This window comes from Neovison vison, chromosome 10 (assembly GCF_020171115.1).
Source record: "Neovison vison isolate M4711 chromosome 10, ASM_NN_V1, whole genome shotgun sequence".
NCBI classification, from domain to species: Eukaryota; Metazoa; Chordata; class Mammalia; order Carnivora; family Mustelidae; genus Neogale; species Neogale vison.
The window spans coordinates 70,201,620-70,219,289 of NC_058100.1; the positions used below are offsets into that span (position 1 = coordinate 70,201,620).

Consider the following 17,670-nt stretch of genomic DNA (forward strand, 5'->3'; position numbering starts at 1 on the left):
TGCAAGTCTGTTTTCTGCTCGCGCCCTGTTCTCTTGGTTTCCTCAGGGCTGTGGTCTGAGATCGCATTTGTGGGTGGCTCACAGGGTCTCGGCTCAGTCCTGCCCTGAATCCAACATGCTTAAAGCTGAACTTCCTCCTTTGTCCCTGTCTCAGTCAGTGGCACCCAGCTGCCCAAGCCAGGAGCCCAGGGTCCTTCTGGGCTCTTCCCATCACTTTCCCCTGGACCCCGCCCATCAAGTTCAGACTTTTAATTCTCTGATGCTCCCGAATCCACCCCTGCTGCCCTCACTGCCACCATTGTCCCCTGTTATAGGAATCCAACCATCTGCTGGCCTGCTTTCTCCAATGGCTCCAGACAGCTTACCAGAAAAATCCAAATGCCTTCCCATGGCACCCTAAGGCCCACTATGACTCAACTCCTGCTGCCACCCCTGATCTCCCCATGGCCTGCTGGCTCCCCACCAGTCACATGGAATGACGTTCGGGTCCCCCAGCTCTCCCCAGCTTAGCTCACAGTGGCCCCTCAGCTCAGAACATACCTGTGGCCTGTCACCCAAGTAAGACCTGTCACCTAAGAAGGTCCTTCTGGCCCTGCACAGGGAGTGGAAGTCCTGGGTGTCCTCACCTTCTCCTCTAATACTGTGCCTTTCACCAAACTGCAGCCTTCTTGAGACCGTGTGTGTTCTCAGCTCTGGATTCTCCACGGTTTTTCTGCTTCATGGATAAGGGAGACATACCTTTCCCCCTCAGGGGTGATATTTGGGGGGTGGTCAAGGGTCTCCCTGCACTGAACGCTGCTCAGACTCTCTGGTGGAGGTGGTTGGGGGAGATTTTGTGGCCTGACCCCCACCCCCACGGGTGTTTCTGATTCCCTGCCCCCACAAGAGTCTTCCGCCCACCCCAGGCCTAGATGAAAATGTGCTGAGCTCAGAGCTTTTGCCCCTGCTGTTCCTTCTGTCTGAAACGTTCTTCCCAGATAACCTCTTGGCTCACTGTCTGCTTTCTTTTGGATCCCAATTCAAATGCCACCTTATCACCGAGGTGCACCTGTCACTCCCTGTCCCCTCGCCCCTCTCCATCTCCTTATCCTCCTTTGTTTTCATCTTTAGCAGTGATCACCACGTAGTGTACCACACAATTCTTTCTTTCTTTCAACTCTTTCCCTTGGCCTGAATATAAGGTCCAGGAGAACAAGGCCTTGGCTTTGTCCAGGGCTCTGTCACCCACATCTAGAACAGTCCCCCACCGACACCAATCTCTGTGATCAGAGGAAGTGAGCCAGTGTCCTTAACGCGCTGCTTCTCCAGGTTCAGACTGGAGAGTGGGGCTGTCCACAAACCGTAGTTACCGCTCTGAGACAAGGGCAGCCACGGAGAATAAGCATTTGGAAATCGTGACAGCGACTTGCCACAAGTTCTCAGCACGTGGGCAGACTACAGGCTCAGTCTGGGCTTCGTGAGTCTCACGGGGTGCGCGTCCCATGAAGTGGGCAGGACCCCCTACCCATCCACAATGGACTATAAATTGGAAACAACAGACTGGCCTTCCCCACAAATTGTCTGAGAATCTCTGTTTAGAGCATATTGGGCAGCCTGGCACAGAGCAAGTGCTCAAGAAATGTTTGTTGAATGAATAATAAAATACAGTCGAAAATCATCATCTCTCCTGCAAAATAATTTAAAGGGGGGGGGCTGATACTGCATTTATATTGTGAAATACAGATTATGGGCTTCACCCTGCTAATGGCACAGAGCTTCTAAAACACCTGGAATTTCCTAAGTGATGAGAGTGACAAAGGTGTCTTTTGTTATTTTAATGGGATAATGGCTTTCAGAGGAACCAACCATGGAATTAGAAGGTTAGAACTTACAGTCCCATCCCCTTATCCTCCAGGGAGAGGAAAGGGGCTGAAGGTTGACTCCATCACCAATGGGCAATGATTTAACCCATCGTGCCTATGTAATAAAGCCTCCATGAAAAGCCAAAAGGACAGGGTTCAGAGAGTTTCTGAGTCAATGAACAGTGGAGATACATGGAGTGTGGAACACTCAGAAAGCATGGAAGTTTCATGCCCTTTTCCCCCATACCCTGAGGTCAAGGTATGCATCTCTTCCATCTGGCTGTTCCTGAGTTATACCCTTTTATAGTGAGCCAGTGATGGAGCCGGTATAATGTTTCTCTGAGTTCTGTGAGCCTCTCTAGCAAAGGAATCAAACCTAAGGGGAGGGTCATAGGAACCTCCCATACTTAGCCTGTCAGTCAGAAGCAGAGATAACAACCTTGCTTCAGAACTTGCTACTGGCTTCTGAAGTTGGGGGTGCTGTCAATCCGGGAGGGCTGAGCCTTGAACCTGTGAGATCTGGTGTTCCGTCTAGATAGGCAATGTCATAATTTGTTCCAGTTGTCAGACACCCAGCTGGCGTGAGAGCGTTGCTTGGTGGTGTGGGGGAAATCCCCCCATAGACCCTAGAACTGGGTGCAGAATCAACACAGGAGTAGCCTCAGGGTCTCTATTCCTAAGAAGGGACACTACACTGCAGGCTCTGAAAGGTGGAGACAGTTCTGATCCCCTGGCCCTCCTGACCTCCTGGGAGGACCGTGCTTTGGGAGAAGCTTTGGGAGAAGTCCGGCTTTGGGAGAAGCCAGCTTCCTTCAAGGGCCTTCGCTGCCACGTGTCCCCTTCAGGGAGTTCTTTTCTCTCCACAAACAGACCTCTAACCGGGGCTTCCAGGGGCACCTCTTGGCCAGAGGTAGGCCTGGTGTATGGCGCTGACCCACAGGCCTTGCCCCAGCTCCTGGGGGTGTTAAAGCTGGACACTCCCAAAGTCCTGGGCTGAAAAAGGCAAGGCTCAGACTGCATTCCCCTCACCCTCCTACTGCCTCTATTTTCCGGCTGCCTTCCAGCCATAAGGGTCAGTCAGTCCTGCCGTCTGCTCCCCCCTCTCCTCGGCCTGTACTGGCCCTGAGGGAAGATGGTGGGAGCTGGCTGCTCCCTGTCTGGGACCAGAGAGGCAGCTGTTACCACATCCTCTTTCTCCTCATCCCCACCCCCACACTGCAGCCTGCAGGAAGACTGGACTGGACTCCCATCTCTCAGGCCCCCAGCAGCCCCCTTTAGGGCTCAGGAAGAACCATAAGAGCCTAGAGCAGGGCTAAGAAAGGAGCCGGCATGGCTCAGCCAACGGGCTCCCTGGGAAGGAAGTTTGCCATCACCGTGCCCTCCCCACCACCTGGGCCTGGGTCTCCTTCCTTAGGGTCAACCCCTTGTGATCTGTTAGCACACAAATCCTCCTGGTGGAAGGGCATTCTTTCATATTTGTTGTTAACTTTTGAAGGCACATTTGTTTCAAGGAGCCAAAGTGAGTTTGGCTGAGGGAGGGGGAACCCAGGTGCATGGAGAGGGCTCAGGCTGGCTGGTGGGGGGCTCCGTATGGGTATCCCCCCACAGCCCTTCATGCTCGTGGGCCTCACAGCAAGTACTCGAAGCAGGCTGGCTGGGTGCTGCTATTATAAGATACTTTGCTAACATTAATGATTGTTTTCCTCCTGATTCATCTCCTGTCTTGCTCCCATAAGCAGACAGCAAGGCTGGGTCTCCTGCCCCAGGAGAGTTTGTGCCAGGGCCCCAGGCCTTCAATTTCTGAAGCTTGAACCCACCATGTGAGAACGGGTTGAAGAGAAGGGTCTATCTCACAAGCAAAACAGAGATGACCCCAGGGTTGAGAAGCCTCTGGGATAGATCGGGTTGGGGGTCTTCTTCCTTATCATGCCCGAAAGATGTAGCAGGGTCTGGGAGGAGGCCTCGGGGTCCCCCAAGAAAGCAGGGTCCCTTCTTACCAAGGATTCCTGCCCCTTCAGCTTCGCATGGAGACAGTGGCGGGCGGCCTGAGGGGGCCAGGGGACTGGAACAATAAGGCCTCATGTGGGATGGACAGAGCACCTGTGACCCTTAACACTGCCTGAGACGCAGGGCCCGGCCCAAGCCCAGGGCAGGCAGGCTAACGGAGAGCGGCGAGAATAACCGATGTTCAGGTTCTCCCCATCCAGAGGGATCCAGCTCAGAATCCAGAGAATGCTGATTTCTAGGAAAAATGGTATTTCCTGAGCACCTCAATTCTAGACAAATGTTCAGCCCTGCTACACTGCTTTTCCTACTTCCCAGCTAAGGAAAGTGGGGCTTAGAGAGGGAACCAGGGTGCCTGAGGCCAAGAGGGTTTGTCCCACCTGCCGTGACCGAGACAAAGAATTTTCTACTAAATCAGCCTGGTGTCCGGTGACCACACCATTCACAGGGTGACCAGGGTCCTGGCGTCTATCTCCATGATCACCTCAGCCTCCAGGTTTGGAAAATGACCCATTCAGACATGAGGAATGTAGCTATATTTAGCCTGATGGACTTTTACCCAAATAGATGTGATCTGAGTGGGCCTCTCCTGCCATCCTGCTTCCTCTTCCCTTCCCACACAGAACTGCACTCTCTCAGGTCTTGGTAGGTCAGACATGCCAGGGCTTTCTACCCAAGCAAGACCGTGGAGCGGAGAGTAGCAGGAGGCGTCTGCATACTTGCGGTGGTGGTGAAAGGTGGGAAGAGGGGAGACTGGGGTGCCCAGGCTGGGAGGGCATGGGAGACCAGTACGTCTTAGGTAATCCTAGTGCTAGCTAAGATATATTCAGCACCCACTTACGTACTAGGCTTTACTCGAGCCGCATACATGCATTTAATCCTCATGGAACCGTGTAAGGGAGGTACTCCTACCCTCATCTTACAGAAGAGGAAACTGAAGCACAGAGGGGTTAAGTGATTTCTCTGGGAACACACAGCTATTATGCAATAGAACAATAACGTGAACCTAGACGGTTTCCTTCCAGGGTCGGTGGTCTCAGTCAACAGGCCATGCCAGGAAGGGAGAGAAAAACAGCAAGCCTGGGACGCCTGGAGGGCTTTGTCGGGTCTTGCCCGTGTCTGCCATGGCCCCGTGGCTGTGGTCTGAGAGTGCTGGTCCGACAGGGAAGGAAAAGAACGAAAACGGCACAACCCCTGTGTGCCAGGTGCGATGTGACGTCATTGCCCTGATTGTTGTAAGAGTTCTGCAAGGGTCGCTATCGTGGTCCCCTGTGAGGTGACTGAGGCTCAGAGCGTTCAGGAAGCTGCCAGAAATCCAGGTTGGAGGCAGGTTGTCTGATGTGCAAGCCCTGTGTTCCCCGCCCCTCCGACTCCCCCAAAGTCTGCACAACTTGGACAGGGCGCCCAGGGGTTCTTCCAGGTTTCCGTTGTTCACTCCCCCTCCTCCCCCCCCCCCCCGCCGGTCTGCAGCTGTGCCCTGTGCGAGAGGCACAGAGTGGGGGTGGGGAACGCTAAGCCCCCAGAAGGGGAGCTGAGTCCCTGCAGTGAAAGAGGGCAGGCTTCAAGGTGGGGCCGGTAGGCAGCTTTCATTTCACTTTGCCAGACCCTGTACGGTGACCCAGACTCGATCACCTGGGCCCGGCAGGTCCCGCCCGGATCTCCAAAGAAAAGGCCAGAGCTGGGGTCCATCCGAGACCGGAGGCTCCCCAGATGGTGAGGTGGAGTGGGCTGTGGGCCGCAGGAGTCCGCAGGCACATTCCAGACTCTATAAAAAGACAAGTGCGCTGGATGCCAGAGGCTTAGGCTGCAGCCTTACGCAGAGGACTGCACAGGAACCTGAACCCCAGGAATGTACTGGGGCATGGCCGAGTCTGCTGACATGGGCGGGCTGGCAGGGGTGGGCCCACTCGGCTCTCCGAGGGCCGGGACTAGGGAAGCCGGGGAGGTGGGGGCCAGGGACAAGCTGAAAGGCTGAATCCCGCTAGCCTGGCCCTGCCCCCGGGGACCACCAAGGCCCACCTAACTGATATGCCAAAAATCATCCAGAACTTAGAAGTTAGACAAAGGGAGGTCATCATGTCCTTATAAGGTCATGCTGGAGCATTTTGTAACAGGCCTGGCCAAGGACTATTTCATCTAGGACGAAGTCTATCAGCCCCGGCCTTATTCACATTGTAAGCCGGAGAATTTTCTGGTGGAAGGACGTCCTCCTCGGCATCGTGGGATGTTAGCAGCATGCCCGGCCTCTACCTGCTAGATCCCAGTAGTGTGGGAATGGTCCCCACCAGTTTCCCAGCATTGCCAAATTTCCTTTCCTTCCCCTCCCCTTGAAAACCACTGAGCTGGGGGAAGGTACCTGTCCAACTGTCACAGTTCTGTCCTGTAGAGATGCAAATGATTTCTGCCTGCTAGAAAACATAACCCCAATGGGTGACTGTTTCTTTGCCCCGTGGGACATCAGGTGTCTAACCTGGGAATCTTCTTCCATCATTTCTTTCTCCAATATCATACACTTCTGTTCCTCGAAGTCTCTTAGAAACAGCTTTACCCTCCTGTTTGTTCTCTTCTAGGTTGAATTAATCTTTGAGCTGCGTTCCTTCTTTATTTTAATCAGAGTCGTGTTTGCACTGTTTGAAAAGCATACTCAGCCACAGGGCTATTTTGAGGATGAAGCGAGATAATGCAGCAAACGCAATCAATTCGCAGTCTGTGCCCAATAATTAGTAACTCTGATCCTTGTTGCTTTTCCACACGAGTGTCCTCGGGCTCCTCAAGGCTGGAGTTGTGATGCTTCCAAAGTCCCCTTTAACTCAGTCAGGGGTCTCCCCTAGGAGCAGCATTCCTTCAGACTTCAGGGAGCAAATGGGCCTTCCAGGACCAGAGCTGGCTTGGGAGCGTCTTGGTCTAGGTTGGGGGCTAGGGCCCTGAGTTCCGGTCTTGGCTTCCAACTGCCCCTGGACATCTCACTGCCCTTTTGCTGGCCCCCATGGTGACTCTGTGTCTGTTCCCTCCTCCTGCTTCTCCGACAAATGGTGCCTTTTGTGACCTACAACCGCAGCCTTCACTTTCTTGGGAGAATTCCAGGACAGGGCTGTGTTCGACGCCGGCTTCCCAAGCTTACGGCAGGCTTCTCTCTTGGGCACGTGGAGTCTGGTCCAGAGAGAGGCTGGGGCTGGGTGCTCTGAGCACCCATTCTGGCCTGGGCAGGCAGCAGTTTTCCAATCAGGAGAAAACAGGGTTATGGCAAGGGACTGGGGCCTGCTCTCGTGGGACTCCTTCCTGTGCTGCTCGCCAGGGAAGCAGGGACGGTCGTCCTCTCCTCAAATCAAGAAAACCACGTCAAGATGCCCAACACAGGTACAGGCCTGCCCACACAGCCTACTGGGCATGTGCAGTGATTTAACCTCCCAATGCCTCAGTTTACTCTTCTGTAAAAATGAGAAAAATAATACTACCTGCCTTGTGGAGTGTTGTGGGCAATAAATGAGATCATGCATATACAGCATTAGAACAGGTCCTGCACAATCGTGGGTGCTCAGCAAACACTGGGTGCTGTTGGTGGTGAGGAAGGGGAGGAGAATAATTTGCTGGAGAAGGGGGTTGGGGTGGCCAGGAAAGCCATTCAGAGAGGTTGGAGGTTTCAAGGGGTGAAAATGAAAAATCTAAGAGAAATCAGGGACAGATAGCGGGTGGGGTAAAGAGGAATTTTTTTTTTTTAAAATATATAATCCTTTGGGCATAGCCTTTGAATCTAGGACAACCCAGGGGTCTCTGTGATTAAGGCTTTGTGACTAGGGAGCCTGCTCTGAGACACTGTGATTTCTGTATAATAAAGTTCCTTATGTTGAGAGAAGGGAAGCCACAGCACACCTGGTCTTGATTCATCCAGTAACTTCTCTCAAGTATATGACGTTACCCCCATCTTACCAGCGAGGGGACTGAGGGCACAGAGAAGTCAAATAACATGTCCAAGATCACACAGCTAGGATATCAATGGTCCTGGACTCAAAAGCATACATCGGTAGCTCCAGGACCCACTTTTCCCCAACCTGGCTGATTTCAGAGCTCCTCTCCCACTCTGCCATGAGGATACACAGCTGGCCAGGACGCTAGCGTCCCCGACCCTCTTCTTGCCATCCTCTGACCCACCACGTCTCCCCAGAACTCCCCTGCCCTCCCTGAACCTCAGTGTCTCTTCTGTTCAGGAAAGACCCCGTTTTCCCCCCACTGACACAGAACAGGGAGAACTGGGGCGCAGGGGGGAGCCTCAGCACCGTCCATCACCTGCAGCAAAAGCTTACTGGTGGGGAGGGAAGGAGATGGGCAGCAGGAGAAAGCTCCTGGTGGGGGTGGGGGGCACCCAGACTGTGCAGGGGAGCCTGACCCACAGACGGGTGTCAGGGCGTCTTTCCCACAGTGGAGGGAGCCGGCCACCTCCTGACTCTGTTCGCACACAAAGCCACTGTGGGAAGCCTTCCTTGCCTCCTGACCAGCCCTGCCCCCTACCTCTCTCCCATCCAATGCTCAGCCCTGCAAAGCCAGTCGCCTGGCAAGTGCTGGCACCTGAATGTCAACATGACAGAAACCAAAAATCACTGTCCCTCCTCCCACCTCAGCCTGCTCCTCCCTGGGTGCTACCCATCTCGTCTCGTAAAGCGATACCGCCACCTGCTCTGTCACCTACTCTGAAACCCCAATGTCATCCTTGCCTCTTGTTCCCCTCCCCCCACACCTCCCCACATCCCTCAGGCACCCAGACCAGCTGAGCCATCGCCTCGCTATCTCTCCATGTCATCCTCTCTCCCATCATGCCTCAGTTCCAGTCTCCCCCACTTCCTGCCTGGACAACTTCATAGCCTCCTCCCTCCTCTCCCTGCTTCCCCTTCTTATCGCCCCCCTCCCCCAGTCCACCCTCTACGCGGTGGTCCGAGAGATTTTTTCCAGGTTCCAAACTCATCCCTCAACCTCTTGCTTCCAGCACCTCGCTCATGGGGCTCCCTGCAGAGGCATCCACAAGCTCTCCCCCAGTGTTAAAATATAAAGCATTTTAACACCAGGGGAGAGCTTCCTTCCATGGTTTCCTTTTCAACCTGTCATGGGGCTTTTAATTGCCTATTTACTGCTGGGGGGGGCGGCGAGTGTGGACCTCGCAGGCACTCCCCATCCTCCTCCATGACCCACTCACCATCCAGCAGCCAGACAGCCTGTCTCTTGGCTAGAGGTGGGGAACTAGAGGCAGGCCTCTCCCTTCCCACAGCCTTGCTGCCTCCACCCAAAGCGATAGCCAGCACAGGGGTATGGTGGCCTCTGCTCCAGGAAACACGGAGTATCTGGTTGGGGGACGAGCCGTTGGCTCCACCTGGCAGTCATTCACAGAATGGGCTATGACCTTGTCAACCTAGGGTGGGGACATCCCTTGCCATACCCTATCTTGAGACACCCAAGACCCTCGGGTACCCAACCCTGACCCTGGCCCAGGACACCAGCAGGGAGAGACTGAGCAGTGTCTGTCCGTTGAGGTGGGAAGCTGGTAGGAGGTGGCGGGGTGGGGGGGAGGGGGAGGGGAGCTGGGAGTGGGCCATGGCTCCAAGCCACTGGTCCATGTACCTCCATATACCATTGTCTCATTGGTCTTCACTCACAAAATAAGGATTCAGAGATGAAATCGTTTTAATTTCCTGTACTGTAACCACAGATCATTAAACCCCAAGCATGGGACTCTTCTGAGTGTGGGCCCCAGAGCGACTACATAGGTCACATCCCCATGAAGTTGGCCCCTTCCTCATCCTTAGCATCTCAGGATAAACATCTCATCCTCTGGGAAGGACTAGGTCCTCCTCCAGTATTCATAGTGTCCCAAATCTTATACACTTCCCATCTCATTTTATCTTTAATTTAAGTGTAGTTGGTTTAATTATATTATGTTTAATTGATTTAATTAATTAAGCCCTGGGAAGATTAGAACTATGTCTACTGGCCACAGCATGGGCCAGGGATATAATAGGCACTACATAAAAATTTATTAAATGAATGAGAAAGTTAATGAAGGATTGGTCCTTGGGCCTCCCTTCTTAAAAACTACCGGTTGTTTTGAATGACCTGAAAGTCCCTAACCTTTCTCAGATACCTACAAATCAGCCAATAGAATAAGAGAGAGATAAATATCTGATTTCCCTTCCTTCTGGTCTAATTCCTCTAATTTTCCTCCTGCTGGATTGTGTGGAGATGAACATATAATTGACAAGTGGGAATTAAGAGTCCACAGCTAGGGGCTGGCTCAGTGGGTTATAGCTTCTGCCTTCAACTCAGTTCATGATCCCAGGGTCCTGGGATTGAGCCCTGCATTGGGCTCTCTGCTCAGCAGGAAACCTGTTTCCTCCTCTCTCTCTGCCTGCCTCTCTGCCTACTTGTGATTTCTGTCTGTCAAATGAATAAATAAAATCTATAAAAATAAATAAATAAATAAAAAGAGGGACGCCTGGGTGGCGCAGTTGGTTGGACGACTGCCTTCGGCTCAGGGCGTGATCCTGGAGTCCCGGGATCGAGTCCCACATCAGGCTCCCAGCTCCATGGGGAGTCTGCTTCGCTCTCTGACCTTCTCCTTGCTCATGCTCTCTCTCTCAAATAAATAAATAAAATCTTTTAAAAAAAAAATAAAATAAATAAAAAGAGTCCACAGCTGGAAGCTGGCTCTGTGACCCTAAGTATCACCTACCCTCTCTGGGCTTCACCCCAAAGGGATCAGATTAGGATCCCTCATTGACTGTTAATAGTCTGTCCCACCTTGACATTTGAAGTGATATTCACTGCTTTGGAAAGGTTTCTGGTAAGGTTTCCCTCTTCCAGAAACTCATCACCTTGTGTCTGTGAGCTCTAGACCTTGCCCAAGGCTTTGTAACTCCAGCCCACAGGTTAAAAGAAAGTGCACAGGACCTTGTGAAATTTTTAGGGCAGCCATTTTGTTTCAAGATGGAAGATGACAGACCCAGTAACTTAACCCCCTCCAGAGAGCAACTTCTTTTGAAAGTAGTCAACTTCTTAAGGAGTTGAAATGGAACGAAGGCCCCAAAATATGAAATCCTGAAGAGGGGGGGAACCTAGAGCCCTCCTGGATTCAGGGACACTGAATAAAAAGCCAGTCTTGTGGAAGGCTCAGAGCCCCCTCCCGGGCTTGGTCGTATGGGTCCTGCCTACAGTTCATCTCACTCTCCTTCCATACTCAGGAGCTCAGAGTTTTTTCTGTTTATAGCCAAGCACACACTTAAAATCCCAGCTTCTTACCAGCTCAAGATAGATTCCCATGGAAACCGGGCAGAAAAGAGAGGCAAAGATAAATATCTTTCTTTCAGGCCCCGGATGCATGTTAATTGGCCTCCTCCCTCCCATCCCTGTGGTACAAATGCAGGACAAAGCCTGTCGAGATGGTGGGCTCATTGTCCTGTCTCCTGGGGGCGGGGGGGCAGACTGTAAATGCCTGAGAGCTCAGTTTCTTATAAGGGCTTCCCCTAGAAGTCCTCCTGCTGTCACTACATGGGCAACACAGTGATAGTGAGAGCAGGTCCTAAAGTCAGAGAGGCCTGGGTTTGAGACCCTGTGGCAGGATTTGCACGTGGGGTGACCCTGGGCAAGTTACCCAAACTCTCAGAGCCTAGATTTCCTTGTCTTTTATGTGGATTTAACAGTGTTGCCTCACAAGGGGTAGTTAAGAGAATTAAGTAAGACAATAACGTAAAATATTCAGCACAGAGGCATCCAGTAAGCACAGCATAAATGGTAACCATGTTTACTTCTGTCTAGCCGTTACATCAAGTCAGCGCTTCACCTCCACAGGGCTCTGTCTTCTCATCTGTAAACCAGTGAGGTGGGGAGGAGATAGGACAATGGGATCCTGGAAAACCCCTTCCAGATCCGGCATTTCTGTGTCCATGTTATCGGTGAAGGGGCGAGAAGAATGTAGTCTAGAGCTCTAGAACACATGCTCTCTCGGAATCCCTAGATCCCACTCTCCCAGGAGGCAAGCTCCTTCTGGATGAAGTCCAGGAAAGGGAAAGTAGCCCTCGGCCTCCATCGCTCTGTGGCTGACCTTACTAAGCCTCAGTTTCCACATCCGTCAGATGGCACCGCTTTAAGGGGTTGTTGTGTGGATTTTCCCCTCATCAAATGCTCAGCACAGTGCTTGGGCACAGGGAGTCCTTGCTCAGTGCTGGCCAATATTCCAGAATCCAGAGTTAGCAGGCTTGCCCTGCAAAGCTGTCGCGTGGCTCAGCCGTGCAGGTGGCTGGGCGGGTGGGGTCTGTCTCCTCAGGAGACAGGAGCTCCAGCACCCCCCCAGCAGGCAGTCCACCAAGGGGGCCTCCCTCAGCCTGGGGCTCCAGGACCTCTCTTACCAGACCAAGGTTCAGAGTGTTGTTGTCATCTTCCGGCATGGGCAGGTACACAGCCAGCGCCACACAGTTGGCAAAGATGGTGAGCAAGATGATGGTCTCAAAGGGTCTGGTGTCAGGGTTAAGGAGAGTGGGGTGTGGGATCGGTAGTGTTAAGGGGAGTGGTATGGTATGGTACTGGCCCCTGTTGCTCCTTCCCTGCTCTCCTGCAGGTTACAGAAATGGCCCGGGACACCTGGGTGGCTTAGTTGGTTAAGCAGCTGCCTTCGGCTCAGGTCATGATCCCAGCGTCCTGGGATGGAGTCCCACATCATCGGGCTCCCTGCTCAGTGGGGAGCCTGCTTCTTCCCTGCCTCTGCCTGCCACTCTGTCTGCCTGTGCTCACTCTCTCTGACAAATAAATAAATAGAATCTTTAAAAAAAAAAAAAAAGAAATGGCCAGGTTCTCCTTGGGAACAGGTAATTTCTACTTAGCCGTGACGGCAACTTGAAGTGCCGGTTCCTGGCTGCGGGCTACTCAACTTCAAGGGCAGGAAGACTCAATGCTCCCCAGCAAGCTCCTGCCCATCACCCCCCAACCCTACCTGTCCCCTCTCCTGAGATGCCATGATTTTCTGAGATTCTGGCCAGACAATATGGGGACTCACTCAGAGAACTGGCAAGGGCTGCTGGGGGTTGAATATCCAGAGGACAGGACGGGAAAGGGGAACCTGCAGAGGTCTACCTGAATCAACGCCCTACCCCCCAACCTGAGGAAAGACCCGCTAAGCCGACTGGGTCAGCAGCCCACCCCGCCCCCTCCCCAGCCACGCTCACACGCTGGGGTGCGCATCCCACACCCACTCATGCCTCCCTCCCAGACACACCTGTCCCCTTCACAGTCATTTCCCAGGGGGCACCCCTGGGGCCCATTCCTTTGTGGGCCAGCCCCACAACCCATCCCATAGGCTGAGCCACTGGAAAGCGGGTGGTGGAGGGGGGTACCGGTTGGGGGATGGGAGGCACAGTGCACAGAAGGTCTGGACCAACCACCGGCTTCTCTTCCTGCCAGGGTTTGAAAAGAGGTGGGCCGCAGGGACGGAAGCTGCAGAGGAGAAGGCGCAGAGGTACAGAGGATGGAGGAGAGAGAACCCACCAGGAGAAACTCGATCCCCTGGGTGCTGCACGTCACCAGGTGGGGGGGGGGCAACTCCGACCCCAGCCTTTCCAACTGGTCCCAAGTTTTTCTTATCCTTCCCGTTAGCCCTTCTTCTAAGGAACAGCTGGTGGGTGCCCAGTCTTCCAGAACCTTACAGAAATATTTCAAATATTCCTGACCTCTCTTTCTGAGAAGGCACTTGACCAGCCCTTCCCCCCAATCTCCTTCTCCAAATAACCCAGATATTTTCATCGGTCTTTCTCTCAGAGCTAATGCAAACAAAGAAAGGGTTGGCGAGTCCCTGCCCCCAGCGTGGTATGTCTGAGCTATAACCGCCAGGCATCTCGGCCTGCTCCCCAAGCCCCCTGCAGCAGTCCTTTGTTCAAGGCCATTTCTCCCTTGACTCCATCCTTAGCTGGACCCCCTCGTTCTGCAGTCTCTGTGCCTTCACACCCTCCCACCAAGGGTGGAGGGAACTTTCTTGCAGAGGCCCCTACTTCTTTCTCTCCTATCCTGTATCAGAATGAGGCCGTTGCCTCACACCCCTCAGTGGAGCCCCACGGTAACAGGGTTTGGGCACACGTGTGAACCACCCTCGTGGGACATCCGGGTCCCTTCCGCAGATGGTTGTCACCAGGCCTGGGACTGAGCACTCAGGCTGCAGCGGCCCCGCCAGGTCCTCCTGCTGCTCCCCTCCCTCTCAGCTGAAGCTTTCCTTTCCAGAGGCTCCTTATCCTCTTCTGAGGCAGTGCACCCCATCTCCAGGTCCCCGGGCCCCTGGGCCCCCAAAGTCTGGTTCTGTGACCATGCCCTGCCTCCCTCTCCCACATGACAGAGGCTCTCCCCGACAGCCCAGGGGTCCCAAAGGATACTTCCATTCCACGATGTTGATGCAGGCCTTCCTCAGGGGGTTCTGGAGGGTCAAGCAGAACAAGGCCCGGGGCGGCCTTGGCAGAATCTCCGGAACCGGCTTCTTGGGCTGTTTCTTCCTCAGGCCCTCATCCTGGGGTGAGGACGGCTCCATGGCTTTCCTGGCAGTCTCGCTGTCTCCTGTCCCCCACCCCACTGCCCTCTTCTCCCTGCGTCCCCAGTGCCCCCACCTTGGGGACTGGGCCGGCTGAGCCTGCTGGGCTACGCGTGCCCTGCTGAGCCAGCCCAGGGGCGGGGGCAGGAGGATTACTTTCCCTGCTCCCAGCAAGTAAAATTAGCCTCCACTGGCTCCCTGCTGCCTGGCCTGAGCTCCTGAGGCCAGGCAGCTGTCATTCCTTCCCAGCCCAGCCTGTGACATCCCAATATGTCCCTGAGGAGGTTGGTAGGGGGATGGAGGAAGGAAATTTCACATGGGCCTGGGTGGGGGCGGTGGGAGGCAGGATGGAAGGCTTCAAGGCTGGGGCCATAGAGAGTTCAGGAAGGGGGGTGATCTATGATATGGAGTCTTGAACTGCGGACGGGCTCCCTCATGCCAGGATGAGCTTCCGCTGGTCCCTAGCCCTATGGCACCCTCCAGAAAAGGTGCCGGGTGGCCTGGTTCAGCACAACCACACCACACCTCCATCCATCTCAGAGCCTGCGGTCAGCTCCCAGGCCAAACATTCCCACCCAGGAGCAGCCCTGTCAGGGAAAGCTAACTTCTTCACGCTGGGGTGAAAGCCTCCCTCAGAAGAACCTTGAACGTGCACACTTCAGGCATGTACTCTCCTCCCTCAACCCCTCCAGCACCTAACTGCACAAAGCTCCTGTCTCCTGCCTGGGACTCCCGCCCCTGCCCCACAACGGTCCATGCTGTACACTAAGCTCCCTGGAAACGTTAACTGAACGCAGAGCTAACAGAACACTCCACAGCGCCAGCAGGAAGTGCTCTGAGCCGCAGGTAGCAGTGACAACTGAGGTAGACAACGATCTGGAATCACAAAACCTGACAAATCTTTTATTTGACCTCTTGGTACAAAGACAGTGCCATATGGCCCCATTACCCACAGAGGGATACGGTCTAAGAGGGGGAAAACGCAGTTCTCAAGCAACCTGGGGGAAAAGGGGATGAAAAAGTTACACTGCGGATCCGGAGTAGGGTTGCGGGTGGGTAATCGCCCTCCAGCAAGGAAGCCAGGGGGCGCCACCAAGGCACTCACGTGGCCTCTTCCCAAGCCTGATCTGGCCCAGCGAGTGCAAGCTTCGGTCTGGCCTTCTGTCCCGGCCTCAGGGTTGGGGAGGGGGGCCGGTGGTGGTCGCGGGGGAGGCGGTGGCAAACAAGTTCCCCGAGTGGACGCTACGATGTGAGGCCATCTCGTGGACAGCAAGGGCATGGCTCATCCCAACCAAAGACCGGCCAGCCTCCTGGGGAGTGGCAGACACGGGGGTGGGGGGCACCCGTGGCGACAGAGTCGGAGAGGGCCACCACAGCGGGTGGTGCACAACCCGGAGCTGAGCTCCGACTTTCCGCAGCGCGGGGCTGAAGCAGAGCCGGAGGCCGGCTCAGGGATGGCCCTCCTGGGTTGCCCCGCTGCGGCCTGGTGCGCGCGCGGCGCGCGCCCGGAACTTCCCCAGGCCCTGCGCCCTCACTGCCCCGCCGGGGCTCCTCAGGTCTCTACAGTGCCCCTCTATCCCCCTCCCTGCCCCTCTGCCCCTGGCTGGAAGGAACGGGGTCGGTGGTGACTGTGGCGGAGGGACTGAGTCGCAGACACGCGAGCGCGGCGGCCCCGCAAATGCCGGGGACCTGCGCCGCACCATGTGTGACCTGGCAGTCCCGGGCTGCTCTCAGGAGTGGGACTGCCCTGGCGGACTCCGCTCCCCGCCCCCGCACCCCCCCGGCCACGGTCCGGATCAGTGGCTGGATTCCTCCGACTCAAAGAACGGCGAGGAGGAGAAGCAGGAGGACTCGGACGACTCGGGCACCAGGGAGGCGGGCGCCCGGGCCTCGCCGTCGCGGGGGCAGTCGGGCGGGGAGGCGGCGGGCGGCGCGCCGTCGGGGGCTGCGCTCAGCAGCCCCTGCAGGTACTTGATGTAGCGGATGGCGGCGCGCAGGGTCTCCACCTTGCTGAGCCGCTTCTCGGCCAGCGCGCCCGGGAGGTGGCCGCGGAGGCGCGCGTAGCCCTCGTTGACGCACTTGACCCGCTGCCGCTCCCGCTCGTTGCGCTTCTGGATGAAGGCGGGCTCGAAGGGGTAGTCGTATACCCCGAAGGCCCCGGGGAAGGGCACGTAGGGGAACACGCCCGCATAGGCGTCATAGTACTGTGGCTCCGCCGGGCCCGGGTACAGCAGTAAGGGCACGTTGCCCAGGGGCTCGGCGGGGGGCAAGGGCGCCCGGCGCGGAGGGGGCACGACGCCCAGCTGCATGCAGCTAGGGGGTGCCAGGGGCCGCCGGTCCACCAGGGCCCGGCAGAAGTTATTGTTCATGGTGCCGCGTGGAGCTGGACCCAGAGTGAGACCCTCCCCGAATCGCCCCTGCTTGGGGTCTGCACGGTCCCGACCACCGCAGGGACGAGTCACATCGCCAGCAGCAGCCCTGGGATACCAGGATGGATCAGCACTCCTCTTCGCCCTTTGGGATGGCCTCCGAGGTCTCCCTGATGAGAGTCATCGCTGTGGCCCAGTGTGGCTCCTGGCAGAGGCTCAGCGGCACCCTCTCCGATCCAGCCGATCCAGCCGTTGTGCCGCAGGGCTCCCGGGACCCCTGCCTTCTTCCGCGGCGCCCATGGACAGGGCAGCAGGCCTCGGCACCCCACCTCCTCCTGAGCCCAGCATGGGCATCTCCCACGGGCACTAACCCTGGGACTTCATACTTGGGGCCATGGGCATCCCGTTCTTGCTCCTTACCGCCTTGGGGATCCCCCCCCTGCTGCTGGGCCACAGACCGCTGGCTGTTGTGAGGAGTGTGCCCGCTGGGCTCAGGGAAATGTTTCTAAAAAAGGGGAGAGTGAACGTATCAATTAGGAATTGTATTAGGGGCTCTTCTGTGTCACCCCACCCCGACCCTCCAAGGGGATTGTAGGCACCTGAGGGGAGGCACCTGTGGCCGCTGAGGAGGACAGGGACAGAGCCGGGTTCAAACCTGTGTTTATCCTTTCATGTCTGGGGGACCCCTCTGTGTCCTGGTTTCCACAAAGGGAGGTAATTCAACTCCCTCACAGGACATTAATAATAATATGTGAGAATCAAATGAGAAAAAGTATACTAAAAAACACCTCCTGGGCCCGGCTTATAAAAAGTGCCCAGTGACCCTACGATTTAACAATCAAACTACTAGGTATTTACCTAAGAATACAAAAATACTAATCCAAAGGGATATATGTACCAAAGTTTATAG

At 55.3% G+C, this 17,670-nt stretch overlaps 2 protein-coding genes across 2 annotated transcripts in view; both read right to left on the minus strand.

Annotated features, from left to right (window-relative positions):
• Positions 1-14,391, minus strand: part of CACNA1S (calcium voltage-gated channel subunit alpha1 S) — a 68,265-nt gene extending 53,874 nt beyond the window's left edge. Inside the window, exons 1-2 of the mRNA XM_044267574.1 lie at positions 14,240-14,391; positions 12,233-12,338 (exon numbers count right to left, since the gene is read on the minus strand). Of these exons, the coding sequence (XP_044123509.1) occupies positions 12,233-12,338; positions 14,240-14,391 (258 nt within the window). The remainder of the gene's footprint in view (positions 1-12,232; positions 12,339-14,239) is intronic.
• A 1,796-nt stretch (positions 14,392-16,187) lies between these two features.
• ASCL5 (achaete-scute family bHLH transcription factor 5) lies at positions 16,188-16,760 on the minus strand. The gene has a single exon (XM_044266325.1). The coding sequence runs from the start codon at positions 16,758-16,760 to the stop codon at positions 16,188-16,190; it is 573 nt and encodes a 190-aa protein (XP_044122260.1).
• Between the last annotated feature and the right edge of the window lie 910 nt (positions 16,761-17,670).